The sequence below is a fragment of the Taudactylus pleione genome, unplaced genomic scaffold, assembly GCF_031769625.1.
Source record: "Taudactylus pleione unplaced genomic scaffold, aTauple2 ptg000520l, whole genome shotgun sequence".
NCBI lineage: Eukaryota > Metazoa > Chordata > Amphibia > Anura > Myobatrachidae > Taudactylus > Taudactylus pleione.
In genome coordinates, this window is record NW_028284922.1 from 7,360,908 (window position 1) to 7,379,616 (window position 18,709).

The window sequence follows — 18,709 nt, forward strand, 5'->3', positions numbered from 1 at the left end:
CACGGCATACTTATCATGTATTAATCCTGAGCTACTAAATAACTTTTATTTCACAGCAATTATAATAAATGAAGAAACTTGAATCTTATACTTTAAAGCTTATGTAACCTTTTGTGTAAGTGTGCATTATGTAAGTATTAGGGATATGGAAAAGACGCTAGTTAGGTTTATCTGATTTGGGGCAGATGTGCACGCATGCAGCTAATAAACAGCGTTTGCATGCAGGATATTGTGCATTCGCTACTGAGCGTCATGTTAGCAGCTCAACTGTGCGTAATGTGCGGTGTTTAACATATACATATATATATATATATTAGGGATGTGCAGGCTCGGATAGGTTCGAGTTTGCACGTGGAGTTCGGATTTTTCCCTCCAAAAAAACGGAACTCAGAACGAGGCAAAACGTCATCTTACATGGACGAACATCATCATTCCTGGACAAAAGACCAGGAATGATGATGTTCGTCCATGTAAGATGACGTTTTGCCTCGTTCTGAGTTCCGTTTTTTTGGAGGGAAAAATCCGAACTCCACGTGCAAACTCGAACCTATCCGAGCCTGCACATCCCTAATATATATACACATGTACATACACATACATATATATATATACACACACACATACATACACACACACATCTCATTCCTCACTCACAGTTTCAAACTGCAATGCAGATGTGTTACCCCCAGCTGTGAAGCCGGGGCCATTCTGTCTGGGTGTGGGACTAAAACCTGTTTAGGATTCAGACAAATTCAATTGTGTAGATCACAGGTTCTCAAACTCGGTCCTCAGAACCCCAAACAGTGCATGTTTTGCAGTACTCCTCACATAATTACTAGTGAAACAGTTAGCTGCACCTGTGGATCTTTTAAAACGTGTCAGTGAGTAATGAATACACCTGTGCACCTGCAGGGTGACCTGGAAAAAGTGAACTGTGTGGGGTCCTGAGGACCGAGTTTGAGAACCACTGGTGTAGATCAATGTCTGGGTTATATTGCAATTGCCACAACTATACTTGTCTACATACAGGGATTCCCAATTTGTATGTAAAACACTCACAGTATTCTGGTGCATTGTCTATTCTATTTACTTTTTCTCAGGAGGCTGTTCTTCCAGTTGCCCTTGGTAGATTATCAAAAACATTGCCATCTGTACTTAGCTCGTGAGTTGTAACTCAAAATGGCGCTGGTCGCAAAATGGCGTCTTGCAGATTCTTGTTTCTAAAATGGAGATTAGCTGCCATTCACAAGATGGCTTCGCGCATGCCAATTTCTACGCTGATTCCGTCTCAGCCACTAATCCAGCTTCGACAGGATAAATGGGCATTAATGGGTGGCAACAGAGCTTCCATATGTAAAAGTAGTGTCCCGGGGTGTGTAGACGGATGGTCTATTCAGAGGTGAGCGTATGCAGAGACTCGTCCGATTTCGGATGGATTGCCGACACCAAGCTTGGCCCCGGAGGCTGGTACAAATACAGATAATGGTGATGACGGCTGTTCTCACCAGGGTAGGGCTGAGGCCAATGCAGGATCCATGCGGATGTTCGCATGAACTTTCGATCGCTGGAAGTGGCTGGAATTTGCGGCCACTTTATGAGCATCTCAGAAACAGGTGCTTAGTGCACAGGTTCTCAAACTCGGTCCTCAGGACCCCAAACATGTTTTCCAGGTCTCCTCACAGAATCACAAGTGAAATAATAAGCTCGGCCTGTGGATCTTTTAAAATATGTCAGTGAGTAATGAATACACCTGTGCATTTGCTAGGTGACCTGGAAATCGTGACCTGTGTGGGGTCCTGAGGACCGAGTTTGAGAACCACTGCCTTAGGGGGTCATTCAGACCCACTCGCAAGCGGCAGTACGCTCGCAAGTGGGTCGATGTTCCCCACTGCGCATGCGTACGACGGAGGGAGCTCCGTCGTGCGCATGCGCGAGACCCGGACTGCGACAGCCAATTGTCGCTCCGGGTCTCGCACGAAAGGGGGCATGCTGTCGATGGTGACTGACAGCACGCCCCCTTTGGTGGGCGTGCCGGGGGCGTGCCTGCCAGACGGAGGCGTTCCCATGGGAACGCCTACCATCTGAAGCCGGCCCCACTGACATGTCAGTGGGAGTGATTTTGGCTCTGATAGAGCCAAAATCACTCCAGGGCTTGTGGCAGGGAGACCCTACCGCAGGGTCTCCGTCGCAAGTCCGATGGTCGCGATGTCAGAGCGTCCGGCTCTGAATCAGGCCCTTAGTGTATTGTAGCTGTATGAATTGTACTAATTTTACATTAATATGCTGGTTTTCTTCGTTGGCATACTTGAAAGTGTCAGCATTCTACATGTAAAATGTATACAAATTAACTTTAATAATGCCAGTACTAGTACTGAAATAATAGTACATCTCAGGTGGGGACTAGTGTCGCCAAACACTGTGTGACAGCTCAGCTGCCAATCTCCCTCTGTCCCCACCCACTTAGCTGTCAATCTCCCTCTGTCCCCGCCCGTTCAGCTGCCACTCTTCCCTTGTCAGTCAGGTCAGTCAGCGCGTTGGCCCCGCCCCCAGTGTGCCCGTGTTAGGGAGCACTAGTACCGCTGACGCGCTGTGACGTCAGACGCAGATGGAAATAGGGAACCGAGAGAATGGCTGCTGCCCAGTGCCGGAGCCCTCGGTGCACGGCGGAGAGGAAGGGATTCCGGCGGGAACTCGACTCCTGGCGGCACCGGCTCATCCACTGTGTAGGTGAGGGCTGTGTGCGTGCTGTGTACGGCTTTCACCCTGACAGGAGGCGGGGGGGAGGGAGGACACTGACTACAGGGAAGCAAAACAAACCCACAACAGTCAGTGATCTCAGTGCTGTGGTCGTGTGACCGGGCTCCCGTACTCCGGATGCTGCTCCCTGACGGTGGAGTGCGAGGGGATCTCCTGTCCGGTGACGGGTGAGTAGTGCGGCCGGTACAGCTGCCCGGGGGGCCTGGCCTGGAGACCGTTACTGTGTCCCCTCACCCCGCGCTCCTGCTGCCTCCGCCGCTTCCGGCTCCGCAACTTCTCCGCCTCCTCCAACTTGTGTAACACGAGGTCGGGTCCTCTCCGTACTGTGATCTGATACTGTGCTTATGTATATGGACATGCAGACTGTCACCATAGTATACAGTATACACTCTGTGCTGTGCCTATGTGTATATATACATGCAGGCTGTCACCATAGTATACAATCTGTGCTTATGTATATGGGCATACAGGCTGTCACACCATGGTATACAGTATGTACTCTGCCTATGTGTATATACATGCAGGCTGTCACCATAGTATACAATCTGTGCTTATGTATATGGGCATGCATGCTGTCACACCATGGTATACAGTATATACTCTGTGCTGTGCCTATGTATATATACATGCAGGCTGTCACCATACTATATACAATCTGTGCCTATGTATATGAACATGCAGCCTGTCACACTATGGTATACAGTATACCTGATGCTCTGTGCTGTGCATATATACATGCAGGTTGTCACATCATGGTATATAGTATGCCTAATGCTCTGCTGTGCATATATAAATGCAGGCTGTCACACTGGTATATAACATACCTGCTACTCTGTACTGTGCAGGCTGTCACACTATTGTACTCTGTAGTCAGTCTCTCCCTCTCCCTCCCTCCGCAAAATACTGAGGCTATAATAATGTACCTAAAAATCTGTCCCGTGTGTGTACATAGAAAGGGATGCTGTCATATATCGGATTCTCAGTACCTTATCTATACCGCCTGTCATTATTGTATACCTGATCCTTTGTACTGTGTGTGTATGTATAGAGGCTGATAAAATGATGCACCTGATCCCCTGTTCAGTTAATAAAAACTGCCATTAGTATATAGAGGTGGTCATTTATTATAATCCTGATCATTTTGTATAGAAGTTTTCATTATATACCTTATTACAGTACCCTCTGTTTTGTATTTAAAAACTGTTATTGTATATCTCAACTTAGTATGTACTTTAGTAATATAAAGTACATACCTGACCACAGCCTCACCACTGTCTATCTACCTATCCCTTTTTGTGTATTAACTTTTATATATTGATTACAAATTATGCGTGTACATAAATATACAAATATCTCTGGTTATATATAAATTGGTTCCATCTGTTCTTATTTGTGCTTCATAGGTTAATATATATTGATTAGGTTTATTGAAAAGCTAAAAAAAAAAAAGTACATTAGTTGTATTCAGTAAACTTGTCATGATGGGAGTTGCAGTGCTCTGTCTGCTGAGGTATGATTGCGTGTGATGTGGGCTGATGTACTGGCTCAGCAGCTAAATGTCCCTGGAAAGAGTTTAAACATGTTGTCATCTGTGATATATTGGGATCTCCACCTCTTTATTTGTTTATATATTCAGCATATATAATTATCATATCTGATCATAATAGTTCCACTCTGCATAAATGTGCTTATTATCCTACACTTGATATGAGGGCAGTGTTCTCTTTATAGAAGATTATTATACCTGATGGGAAGGTGCAAGTCCTGTATTGTGATCAATATGCAGAGGTCCTCCTGTGTTTATGCTTAGGCACACCATCTCTGTTCTTTATATAGGATGTTAATCTCTATCCGAGGATATATGTGTATGTATATACATAGACTATGCGTTATGACATTAAGTTGCGCTACTTATCACGCTACCAGGCTGGCCTTTTTTTTCCTTTCACTCCCAGAGGGGCTGTGAAGTGTGCGATTGTCTCGCGTTCAGAATAACTGGCAAATCTACTTAGTGTGAAGTTTGTGGAAATAGTGTGGCATCCTGGCATGTATGCTGACTAAGGGGATCACAGTATTGATGGCATTACTTATTGGTCTATGGTATACGCAGTTGGGACTTAAATATTTCTTAGTAAAACAGGTTTCTAGGTTTTGAAGTTTGGAGTTAGGGCACAAAAAGAGGGAAAATAGAAAGTAAAATTAAGAAAAGGCCTTTATGTGTGTCTTCTTTCATATATATCCTGTTATAAGATAATATACTCACTACAGTAAGTTATTAGTGATATTCCAAAACCTGTATAAAATCGTAATTGATCTCCACACTGACATCTAATAATCTTATCATATATAGTAATGAGATTACTATTCCTTCTATAATGTGTTTATGACTGCAGGTGCCAGATTTAGTGTACATGGGATTTTACCACAACTCTGTCATTAGAAGAACTGTTTTATCTGTATAGAAGTGTTTTTGACTACCTCTTTATTGTGTATAGTAGTGTGCATCTTATAGTACTGTACCTCTTTGCCGTTATGTACGGTACATGTTTTATGGCAGGTGAACATTATTGCCATCATTTGTATCTATCTACTGAGAACAATCCCAGTCATGTGGATGGATTTTATTAGTTTGGATGTGTATTATATGTATATAAGAGAATCTTGCAACCTCACTCGCGTTACTTGTGTATTTTTTATTTTTTTTGCCTTATCGATATATGACCTGTGCCCTGGATCTTTAGTTATCTAAACCCCACCCAATATAATGACTAGCAGGTATTTCAGTATGTTCTGAGTAAATATCGCCTGGATAGTTTGTGTTATAGACCTGTTTTTGCACCTTGTCCTGAGCCCTGGATTAGTATCTTTGTGCATGGAATTATGTTTTTTAGCTTTGTCTTTAATTTGTTTCTGAGCACATTAACGCATCCAATATAATTAGTTTTATTTCTTCACTGTGGGGGCAGGGGAGTTATTATGGGGAATTCATAAGTGGTATGGATCGGCTCAGAAGAGTTGCATCATCTGGAATTGTCTGTTATCCTAGCATACACAGATGCACTATAAGTATACAGAAGGCACACCTCCTTTATAAGGCTGCATGTACTGCAGCTCTCTATTGCGTCTGTAGTAGGAGGAGGGTGTAGATCAGTTACCCCCTCTGGCAGCCCAACTGGGCTTAACCCCTTGATTGCTATGTCGGAAGCATCACCTAAAAGTGTCACTTTGCTGTTAGTATAGAATTACAGTTGAATAGTTGGTTTAGGTATAATTCACACCCTGTCAGGGGAAAAGCTTTGTCCAACGTGTGTAAGGAGCTATGCACGGCCACATTTATTTTGTTTGTGGTATACTAGGAAATAACATGGTTACAGGACACAATCTTTAGCGTATATTTATATATATATATGTAACTTTGCATGCCTTAGGACTGCCAAAGAAATCCCGTGTCGGCAGAATGACTTCGTTATAATTAAACATTGGAGAATCCCCTTTTTAGTTTTTTTTTTTGGATGGGGGAGGGGAGTCCCATTGTTTCATTTCCTTTTATACCCATGCTGACACAGATAATGTGCTGGACAAAAGGTCATTGCATGAAGATGAAAGCCGCTAGGTGGATATTTAGTATTTTTAATTTGCTGCTGTTAAGGAATCATTTATAGTTCTGATATTCTCTTTGCTTTGTTACTCTTAACACCATCCATCTGTTTCTTCCACTATGCTCTTTATCTAAAAACAATTACTAATATGGCCTTCACTTTTGAGTATTTGTTAGATAGATTGATTGAAATAAAATGAAAGCCTTGTATTGTCAGCATTTCTGTCTGAACATCTTCCATGTCAGGGTTCTATTTTAGATGTCTCTATACAATACAATGCAAAACATCTTGGTTTAATCTCTTAAACTGTACAGTTATCACTTTGCAGCAATGTGCCCATGCAGACTTGTCATTCTATCGATCAAGATATATTTATATTTTATTTCCAATATATTTAGTTTCTTTTGCAAGAAAGGCCTATCTCTTTTTGGCCCATGGAAGTGTCAGATTAAGTGATGATATTTTTATTGTTTTATAAACTAATCTATATTTTTATTTGCTCATTTAGGGGGCGGTGGTTCAGTTGTTTTTTGGGCAATTCGACTCAATTGATGCTACGTTTGGGCGCCAGTGCCACGTGTGCGCCTCCAAAAGCACGGGGTTTAGCCACGTACAGCAGCTAACCCTGTCTAAAGTCCTGCTTTGGGGGCCCCAAACAGCAGACTTATCGCACATTTCTGCTCGCCACCTCATGGGGCTGTGAGCAGAAATTTGTCTAACCGTGGCTATGCGTGCCCGAACAGCAACAATTGAATTGCTCCATCAGGCGCCCACTAGTTTAGGTGCCTTATAAAACAATTGAATCGTCCCCGTAGACTTTTGAGCTTCCTATCAGCTTTAAACGTGTTTGAATGAGAAATAAATGCCCTGTGTCCACCACCCTATGATCGACCACCTGTGGTGTGAGAATGAAGCATGTTTTCAGTGGAGTACAGAAGCTGCTAGATTATACGCTGATTTAAAAGTAAGTGTAATATTAGTGAAATTGCGCCGTAAGTTATCTGTAAGTGTTAATTGTTTGTGGATAATGAAAATACAAACTCCTTAATAACCTTATAAGGACACTAATCACCTTTTAGAGAACTAAGATGGTTCTCCTTTAACCTTTAAGGAATTTTGGTATAGTACATTACATACAGTAGTTACAATAATGTGATGTAAAGTTTGTTTTTTGAGATTAATCAGATATATTGAGAGGCCTATTCATTATCCTAATTATCGGAGGCTGAGTGACTGAAGGGTAAGTGGGAGATATCAGTAATATCTCCTGCGTTACCTTTAAAATGAATAACCCTGACACTTAATTTATACAAAAGTAGGTGAAAATGATAATTTTCACCTGCTTTTGTATAAATATAAGATGATGAATTGACACTTTTTTGGTGATGTCACTTTCCATGTACTTTTCACGTGTTAAACCTTATAATAAATGTATGCTACTGCAACAAAGATAGACACTGTACTAGTGTCAAATTTAGAACACAAAGGTAAGAGTGAGCTTATTATTTATTTATTTATTTTTTGGGGGGGTGGATGATTCAATTGTATTTTGCGCCCCCATAAGTAATAATGGGCACGATTCAATTACACGTGAAGTGACTAGCGCCAGGAACTGAATTTTGAGCAAAGTTAAGTCAGGGAAGGCTCGTTCCCGCGCCTTTAACAGGGTGTTTAGGCACGAGAACGGGCATTTTCTGACCAAACTTCCCGGCGCAATGCATGCTCCCCGGCGCTAAGGGCAGAAAACAGCATTGCGCCTGGACTTTTGTCCGATTTCTGCTTGCTTCTCAGGAGGGATGCGAGAAGAAATACTTAGTCGGGCTTAGCAGAGCGATTAATTGAATAGTGCCGGGAGCTGATTCCCGGCGCTATTCACTTCGCATTGAATAAAATTGTGCCTAATGACCTGTGTTTAGACGCATAAAGCAGTGGACCGGTGTAAAGTTTTGGTTAGAGTGCCTAAACCGACTTTTCGCTGATTTGTTCTCGCCGCCTCAGGAGGCTCCAAGCAGAAATCTAATCGCTCGTGGCACTCGCGCCAGATTGAAGCAACAATTGAATAGCTCCATTAGGCGCCTATTACTAACTAGTACCCAAACAGTTGAAAATTCCCCCTAATGTATTTTTTCAGCGGAATTGGTATGAAATACTGCCGGCTGCATGGCTGGCAGTTCGATTCCCAGCAGCGCCTGGCTGACAAAAGCAGAGTTCCCGGCAGCGGAAGCCCGACAGCACTGGAAATCCCGATCGTCGCTAAGGTAAGTATAAACTAACCTAACCCTCCTTAAGGGTGACTTAAACCTAACCCCCTCCCCCACCCCCCCGTGGCTGTCTGCTCGCTGCGCCCAGCGTTGGGCAAATGACAGGCATCTAGATATAGACGCCGGTCATTTATCCCACGCCGGGATAAAGCAGTTGGGAGGCCGGCTGTCGGGATTCCAGCAGCCGGCTTCCCGATTGTATACCTTTCCAGCATTAGGTGATGAAATAGCACAAACCGTAAATAGGTGAGGATTAGACATGGAAATCTGTGTTTTCTTTTTATACCATGGCGAGGACATAGTCATCAGTATATAGTAACATATATTGTCCTAGGAAACTTTTGTAACTAAATATAATTTTCACTTTTGCATGGCATTAAGGTACATGAACATTTCTGTGATTCATAAATAAAGCAAGCCTGTGCACGTGTCTGTAAAGCAGTGTTGCTTTTATGTAGTGTAAAATTCAGTCTTCAAACTGCAAATGTTTCGCCACAGCCTCACTCTTTATACTGCCAGTCTAAAACACAGACGAAAACATGCACAGCAAAAGGGATCATTGTAATTGACACTGCATTGTATTTCATTAGGGGAAAGAAAATTAGCTTAGTTTAATTATATTGTTTAGCGGCATGCTGCTGCTCCTCCTCTTTAGTATGTTACTATATGCGTAGAGAATCTAGCCTCTGACAACCACCTGACACCTCCACTAACCAAATGAATCTAGCAGAACAGCATGGTCATAAAACAATACATTGGCATTGTAAGGAATATGATGTGGGTTTCTTATAGTGAGGTATTGGATTAAGCATTTTATTTTTATTTGCAGTCCATTATATGGGGTGTAATATAGGCAAAATTATATCAGAACAGTATTTTAGAGACTTTGCTTGTTCTATATTAAACACCATTAGTTGTAATTCTTACTAAGTTCCCTAATGTTTGTAATTTGCTGACCCTTGTGGGTGAGATGAAGTCATACCTTATGGTGCACACCCACTTGCTGAGTGCACGATTACGACATTGTAATCGTGCAGTCTGAGATGTACCTACACTGGAACGTTCAGTGTAGGCACATCAATCATCCCCGAACATGGTCAACCGGACGTCGTCGTCATGATGACCAGCATGTTCGGGCAATGATCGATGTCAAAAACGACCAGCGGGCACGCGCGTCACTAGTCGTTTTTGACATTTACATGGCTGATTTGCGAAAGATTAACAAGCAATTGAACGATAACTATGTCGTTATCGTTCAGTCGGCCTGTTTAATCGCGTAGTGGATACGCACCTTTTAGTTCTGAAGGTGGCACAGCAGTTATATATAACAAGGTTTACAGTTTATCATTTTAATATTTGCTACTAATTTTTTCCCACTTTATTATTATTTATTTATTTTACTAATGGTGACTCTAAATTTCTCGTCTTTTCTTTTGCCAGTGCTAATGGATTTGTTAAAAACAGGGTCTACAACTGGCCATGTACTTGGAATTAAAAGGGTAGTTCTGGTGCTGTCTGTGATCTATTCTGAATTAAAGAACTTCTTGATAGTGTTCCCTTTTATGGTGATAAATAGACGTTGGACCCAACTATCACCGTGGTCCTGCGGTGGTTGCGGAATGCAACATAGAGCCCGTCAATATTGTCCGTGAATACCTCCGGATTGATGTGTATTATTGGGGGAAACTCATATAACAAGCCTCCATAGTGCAAATTGGGTTGAAGAGGATTGTAGTGTTTGTAGGGGTATGGAACCTTTCATTGGACAGCAGAGTTGGTGTAGTGTTTAGCATTACTGCCCCACAGCACTGAGGTTATGAGATCAGTTTCTGACTAATGCCCTATCTGTGTGGAGTTTGTATGTCCTCTATACTGGTAATTGAAATTGGCTTTTGACAAAATGTTAACCCTAGTGTGTATGTTGTAGGGAACTTTTGTGAAATTCCAATTATTTTTTGGGCGGTGATAATTAATGGGTGCCTGATGGAGCCATTCAATTCTTTTGGACATCTATTAAGTATTGCACTTGTTGCGCCCCAAAAGTACCGGGTTCAGCCGCGTCTAAAGTCCTGGTTATAGAGCCGAAACCACAGACCTTTCACACATTTCTGCTCGCAACCTCAGGAGACGGTGAGCAGAAATTTCGGCGTCAGCGGCTCCCACACTTGAGCAGAGCAACAAGCTTCGGGCTCCTATAAAAATTTTTTAATTCTTCCCATAGACTGTAAGCTCCACTGGGGCAGGGACTGGTGTGAATGACTGAAATATTGTCTGTAAAGTGCTGCTGAATATGTGTGTGCTATACAAATAACAGTTAGTAAATAAATAATTTAGACGTTGGATCATTTAGGTGAGAGTTGTTTCTGTAATTGAAGCACTTTGTCTAAAATTTACTACATTTAATTGTTACTTATGTAATCTGCCCCCATTATAGTAAATATTTTTTTTTCTCTTTCAATAGCAATTACTTTCTTGTCTCTTTCTGGATTTATAAAGGCACACATGCACTAGATGATTAAATTGAGCGATTGAATGATAACTATATTGTTCAAAAATGTCTAAAACGACCAGTGATGCGCGCTCCCGCTGGTCGTTTAGACATCTATCATCGGGCAAACATGCTGGACAACCTGACTATAAAGTCAGGTTCAGCATGTTTGCAGATGATTGATTGTGCCTACACTGAACGACTGCTCGCATAGTGTAAGCACATCACAGACTGACAAACCACTGCACGATTACAATGTCGTAATCGTGCAGTCGTTTTCATGTCTTTAAGTGGATGTGTGCCAGTTAGTTTCCACATAGTGTATCTAATTTACTATGATATTGCGTAATTAAAGTTTAACATTCCTTCAGCTTCCCTACACTGTGCATATACTGAAAATAGTGTGTGTGTGTGTGATAAGAAATATTTGTGACCAGGTTATAAATGATTGGATAGTAAAGTGCCGTGCCTCATGATTATACTTATGCAACTGTACAGAAACGGGATTGTTAGAGTACAAAATAATGAATATATATGATGCTTGTGAGGTTAGATTTACATGGATTTAGTAGTGCTAACAGGCAGTTTATGGCCTGATAAAGTTGTCTCCTGCTCTCTATTGGGACTGCTCTCCATTGTTGTCACTACATTGATCTCATGACTGCTCTCCAAGTACAGTGGCGTTATGATATTGAAGCACACACTGATTTTGTATTCTATTGGGCGCGGGAATTTGAAAAATCCCGTTCGCTTGAATTTCCAGCATCACTCGCGCCCATTTCTTGTAATGCATGTTCCTGATTTGAGCGCTATCCAATTAGAATTAAATCGTGCGGAATTAACATAAGGACGCAAGAGGGGGTGGTTCAGTTTTACGCTCGCATCATATAAGGATCACACCTCACAAGACTTCGGCAGCCATTTTGGAAGACGCTGGGGAGGAGAGAAGAGATGGACGCGGACTGCTGCTTGGTGATATTTGCACCCCTTACACAGCACCTCATCCACCACCCATACTGCACATCTTGCACTCACTGCACCCCAACTGTTACCGTTCACACTAAACAACCCTCCCCAACACACATCACAAACACAACCCCCCCCCCCCATGATCACACATACCACCACCCCATACAATTTTAAAGACCTTACATACACCACAGCCCTCCATATATACTAACCGTACCGGCTTTAATTTTGTTTTTTTTCATTACACATGAAAACCGCCTCCCCTTCCTCCCTCAGCAGCTCCCTTTTCTTTTGTGGGGGTGGTGTACACTGTCCTAGTACAAACAAAGGCTAATCTCGCACCCCCGGACGTGCGTGGAAAATAGCGAGATTTAAAAAAAAATTGAGCTGGAGAAATCAGCCGCTAGGACAATTGAATAGCTATGCCCTATACTTTCCATTAGAAAAGTGCACATAAAATGTATGTTCATACTTATTATTTTTTTTTTAGTGTGTTGGGAAAAGAAAATGAGCACTCCAAAATAATTTTTCTCGCGCGTGAAAGACAAGTGCAGTTTAATAGCGCAAGATTTTTCAAAGAGGAAAAATAAAATTCACACAGCGATTAATTTGAAATTTCTCGCGCATAATTGAATACCCCTTACAGTGTTTATTTTGAGATCTGTGCGCTGTGATGAAGATGCTATGAAATTATTGCAGTTGTTGCTGGTACACTATCTGAATCCGGTGGGTATCTCCCAGCAGAGTTACAGCTCATAAACCTGGGCATTCAAAAAAAAAAAAAAAATTACTCAGTAAATGGGATAAAGTTTTGGCCACACTTTTAGTACTGTGGGCCTGATTCAAACCCGGTCGCAAGCACTGTGCGCTCACAACCGGGTCAATGGTGGGCCAGTGCGAATGCGCACGATGGAGTCTGCTCTGTCATGCGCATGCGTGAGACCCGGATAGCGACGGGCACTCCGTCGCTCCGGGTCTCGCAACAAAGGGGGCGAGCTGTCCATGTTGAGTGACAGCTCGCCCCCTTTGGTGGGCAGGCCGGGGGAGTGGCTGCCCGAACGGAGGCGTTCCCATGTGAACACCTCCTTTTGGGGGCGGCCCCACTGACATCACTAGTGATGTCAGTGGGAGAGATTTCGGTTCTGTTAGAGCCGAAATCTCTCTGGGGCTTGCGGCAACAAGACCCTACCACAAGGGTCTCGTCGCAAGCCCGATGGTCTTGACCATCACGACCATCTTCCTTGCCGCTTGCTACAGCTGTGGGTGGTCACAGGAGGCCGTTCTAAAAAAAAAAAAAAAAGACTGGCCCTGATTCAGAGCGTCCGGCTCTGAATCAGGGCCTGTGTTCTGGCGTAGGAAAGAATGTATTAGGCATTATGTAAGTTTAATTAAAATGCAGTGTTTCCTGCATTACAGATATGTTTTTTTAAAAAGGTCCTAAAAATTTTAACCGAATGAAAATTGTATAGCAGATAATTTGCTGCATAAAATATGGCACTTTATTATTCCTGTGAAAATGATTTTGACAGATCATCAAAAATAATCTTTTGTATTTGCTCAAAATATTAAGCCATGTATATAAATTGCAGAGGGGTGAAACATTATAGGTCTTTTGGGGGGGTGAAATCCATTAAATGCGATGTTGAATAGCGCTGGGAATGAGTTTCCGGAGTTATTCAATAGGTCGCGCTGTTAACCCCAACTAGAGGATTTCTGCTCGCACTATCTTGAAGTGCTAGCAGAAATCTGACTTAACTAGTCCTGCGATGCTGGTTTCCGGCTTAACGCATGTGCTAGCAGCATTGCGGCCTGCACTTGAATCAGAGAATGCAGGTTACCGTGGCTAAACACCCGGCCCAAGGTGCTGCAACTTGCATCTTCCGACTTCAGTACAGGGTGCGATGGAGACAATTGAATAGCTCGGGGAACTCATTTCCAGCACTTTCAGCATCTGATTCAATTGAATTCCACCAACTCCCCTTGGAGTGAATGCATATGGGCTTTATCTGTCCTGTAGGGATGTAGTTACATTACCTACCATCTGGATGACGGCTGACGAAATCCTGGCGCCGGAATCCTGACCGCGGACAGAAGACCGGCGCCGGAGTCTCGACATTTTAGAGATGCCGACTCCGGGATACCGACAGCCGGCATTCCAATCTTAAGTATAGCGGGCGCCCTTAGCTGTTAGTTTCGGGGGGGAAGGGGGTTAGGTTAGGGTTAGAGGGTGAAGGGGGGAGGGTTAGCATACTTATCCACTGTCTGGATTCTGCTGGTTTCCCACACCCAACCCGTCCCACGGTATCCTGGAGGGATGTGATGAACAGAAAACAGTGAGTAGTACTAAAATGAAAGGGACCACGATAGGCACATGTTTTGCACCCAGTTATGTAAACTTTTTCATATCTAAATAGGAAGAATATGCCATATGAAACCATAACAAATGTTCAGAGAATTTATTATTTTATCTGTACGTAGATAACTAATTGATGAAACACAGGAACATTTCATATTTTGTTACACATAAACTACAACAATAAGTATGTAGAGGTAGCTGCCAATACCAGTTTGATGGTTAGTTTCCAGTATCTTGAAGTTCTTTTTGGTTACAATATATTACAAAAACCAGCAGTCTGTAGAATTAGTTTCACCAGAACCTAGTAATCTCCCAAATTGGATTTGGAAGCTTCCATGGGGTTCGTTTAAATATCTAAAATGAAACTGGAACGGGTAGACAACATCGGCACACCAGCTTTTGTGAACTATACCTCCCAGCATGCCATGCCACAGTTGTAGCATGCCCTAACAGTTAAAATGTGGCAGGGCATGCTGGGATGCGTAGTTCCAAAGCAGCTGGAATGCTTTTATGCGGCCTACCTCAGCTGTAGAAGTCATATATGAAAGACGAGGGAAAATCTTGGCAGAAAATTGTTTATAAAGGATTATGACAGAGCCTCAGGAAGAGTGTACATTGCTAGAGGTCTTGTGAACTGAAAAACAGGCTATATGACTTTTTTCTTCTCACTTTCCACAAAGTACAACAGAAAATCAAATACAATTATATTTATTATGCATGAACATTTGTCTTAAAATGGGTTTAGGAATATTTTGCAAACAAAACCTAAATTTTTTTTTATTTTATTTTTCAAAACAATATTCAAAAATGTATGACTTTACAAATATACACTCAAATGATCCACAATATGTTATCGGATTGACAAAATATTGGGGCATTATTACTGCATGGACTGTGGCCCTGATTCAGAGCCGGACACTCTGACAGAGCGCTCGCTCTGAATCAGGGCCTTCCCTCTTACTTTTTGGAGCGGCCTCCTGGCCGTTCGCATAGCTGTGGGTGACCACCCACAGCTATAGCGAGCGGCCAAAATGATGGTCGCCATGGTCAAGACCATCGCGACCGTCGGGCTTGCGACGAGACCCTTGTGGTAGGGTCTCGTCTGCCGCAAGCCCTGGAGTGCTTTTGGCTCTATCTGAGCCAAAAGCACTTCCACTGACATCACTAGTGATGTCAGTGGGGCCGGCCCCAGACGGTAGGCGTTCCCATGAACGCCTCCGTCTGGGCAGCCACGCCCCCGGCACGCCCACCAAAGGGGGCGTGCTGTCAATCACCATTGACAGCACGCCCCCTTTGGTGCGAGACCCATAACGACGGCTTGGCCGTCGTTATTCGGGTCTCGCGCATGCGCACGACGGAGCCGCCTCCGTCGTGCGCATGCGCACTTGGGCAACATCGACCCGCTTTCGAGCGCGTCTGAATCGCATTGTACTACATCATACTAGTGTATGGCCAGCATAAGCAATGGCTACAGAGTGTCTTCTGGAACAGTCAGATGAAGATACTTCGCAGCCTGTAACATCGCTAATTGTCCCTCATGTCTTATAGATGTGCACAGGAAAATTAGCGATATTGGGTTACCCTTTTCTATCGCATTGTACACTGCCAAATATTGTAGCAACACTGAGGAGAATGGATCTCCCTCAATATATTTCAATTTCTATCCTTAAATCACACGGGGATACTGTGGGACTGTTCAGATCTATATACATTCTCTCCAAAATGGCTGCTTAGTTTCACATCCTATGCAATTTATAGACTTAGTTTAATATTTAGAAAAATTACAAAAGATCCTTTTTGGTTAACGGTCATGTTATCTTACGCAGTAACATAAAATTATTTTATGTAGCAGTGTCTGTTTTATACTTTCTTCCTTTGCATTCACATGTTATAATAATAATAATAATAATCACCTATATCTGCAATACAGGAAACATTGCAATTTATTTAAGTTTACATATCTATCGGACTTAAAACTTCATAGAATCCTTAATGCAAGCACAGACTTAATGTGCACACTTAAAAGGATATTTAATTAGAATTTAACTCCTACATGTATGTAAATATTAATACTTTTATTTAGCAAAACACATTTGTAGTAATTCTACTTTTAAATTAAACCATTTAGCTTTTTTTAGTTCTGTAGATCAAAATATACTGCTCAAATTTTCCCATGTTCTGTGATTTAACATTATGGAGGATTACCTTTCCAGAACTTCAGAAACTGGCAAATCTACAAAAGTCACGGGATAGCAGTATGTAAAGGAAATGGTGGGTGGCGTCACCATACTTTGACGTCGGAAATGCCCAGACCTGCATCAGTTGTAATCTGACATCTCTTGTGTCAGTTTGAACGCCGACTAGGCTGCTCATAGCAAGGTGACGTGAATTATCGGAGTTCGAACAGTGCAGGATAGTGGGTGCCCCATGGAAGGGACATTACATTTCCGAAGTTGTGTGGACATTCAACATTCCTCAATCTACGGTGTCACGTGTGTACCTGGAATACATTGGAAGGCATTACCACCCATCGTGGACAGCACAGTGGCCAACCACGGGGTGCTTAATGATCGTGGCCAGCGGCGTCTGGACAGAATTGTCCGTGGTAACAGACAAGCGACACTGGCTCAAATCGCATCCACGTTCAATGCAGGAGGTACCAGAAGCATGTCCAGCAGGTCAGTGCAGCGTTCTTTAGCTTCCATGTGATATGGGGGCAAAAGAACCACCAGACACAGCGCCTCACCTGGGCTTGTGATGTTGTTAAGTAGACCCTGGCGGACTGGCAACATGTGGCGTGGTCTGATGAGTCACGGTTCCAGTTGTTTTGGGCTAATGGTGGGGTTCGGGTGTGGTGCAGATCCCATGAGGCCATGGATCTCCGTTGTCAACAAGGCACCATACAGGCTGGTGGTGGTTCACGTGGCATGAGTTGGGACCGCTAGTCCACCTGAATACCTCATTGACCAGTAACCACTACATTGCATTGCTTGATGACCATTTACAGCTCTTCATGTACCCCCACAACTATGGAATATTCTAGCAGGACAATGCACCCTGTCATCTGCCCCAAGTTGTCCACAATTGGTTTGAGGAGCATTCCAGCAAATGGTGTGGCCACCACGTTTACCTGATATGAACCCAATTTAGCATTAATGAAATGTGCTGCAGAGGTCCATTCGCACCCAAGATCTTGCACCTACAAATATTAGGGAGCTGTGGGAAGCTATCCAGACAGCATGGGACAACACCTCTCCCAGAGGTCGTCCATCCACTTGTGGAATTGATGCCATGTCAAGTTGCAGCACTTCACCGGGCTAGAGAGGGGTCATACATGATATTAGGCATCTGTCCCATGACTTTTGGAACTTCAGGGTATGTTTTCTTGGAATCTGTATGTAATGCCGGCTGTTGGGATGCTTCCTTTCAAGATACCGACAGCTGCATCCTGATGGTTTGTATCCCAATGGGTCGGGTAAGTATACTTATCCTTCCCCCTTTTCCCCCTAACCCTCCATTCTTGCACCCTAACCCTCCCCCCACCCCACACCCTAACCCTCCTCGTTCCTAAACCTAACCCTCCTCCCTTTTTGCCTAAACCCTCCCCTCTTAGCTAATATTTTGCCGGCTTCAAGGGATCCTCTATTTATTTCTTCATTCGTGATGTCTTCTGCTAATATACAGGACCCTATGCACAACAGGCGGTAATTAAACAGGATATCCAGCAAGTAGTGTTTATAAAGGCTACAATATATCCATTGGAGGTGGTTATAGGAACAGGACTGTACTCCATTAAGTCAATTACTTCAAATATACAGTGGATTCATCAGGGGTGATGCTATTACTTGTCCAGTTTTGTAATTGAAGTATGCAAGTGTGTGTGTGTGTGTGTGTGTGTGTGTGTGTATGTATGTATGTATATATATATATATATATATATATATAAATAATATCTCTCTTTCCTCGTTTCCTCAGAAGCGCTGTTACCATATATTTCTATTTGCATGGTACCTAAAACTGTTAGGCTTCTAGGGGCTATTCAGTTGTGTGGTTTTTTTTTTGGTTTTTTTTGGGGAGGGGGGGGGTGCTCGACTGAGCTATTCAATTATTGCTCCAATCGGGCGCCTTTTATTTTTGCAGGCACCAGGTGCGTACACACTGGGCGATAAAGTGGACGACTGAACGATAACGATATCGTTATCGTCCATTTTTAAGCCCAAAAAGATGAACGACGACGTGCGTTCCCGCGGGTCGTTCGTCATTATCGTTCATCGGGCTG

The 18,709-nt window shown here is 43.0% G+C and overlaps 1 protein-coding gene across 4 annotated transcripts in view; it reads left to right on the forward strand.

Moving 5' to 3' along the window:
• The first annotated feature begins 2,605 nt into the window (after nt 1–2,605).
• The window catches only part of LCORL (ligand dependent nuclear receptor corepressor like), a 121,130-nt gene continuing 105,026 nt past the window's right edge, over nt 2,606–18,709 (forward strand). For 2 of the 4 annotated variants that reach the window (XM_088450631.1, XM_088450632.1), the window contains exon 1: nt 2,613–2,727. In XM_088450631.1, coding sequence (XP_088306757.1) covers nt 2,628–2,727 — 100 coding nt within the window. In that variant the 5' untranslated portion in view covers nt 2,613–2,627. Of the gene's footprint in view, nt 2,728–2,852; nt 2,925–18,709 lie in introns of those variants that run through there. The other 2 variants (XM_088450630.1, XM_088450633.1) reach the window with 2 other exon arrangements.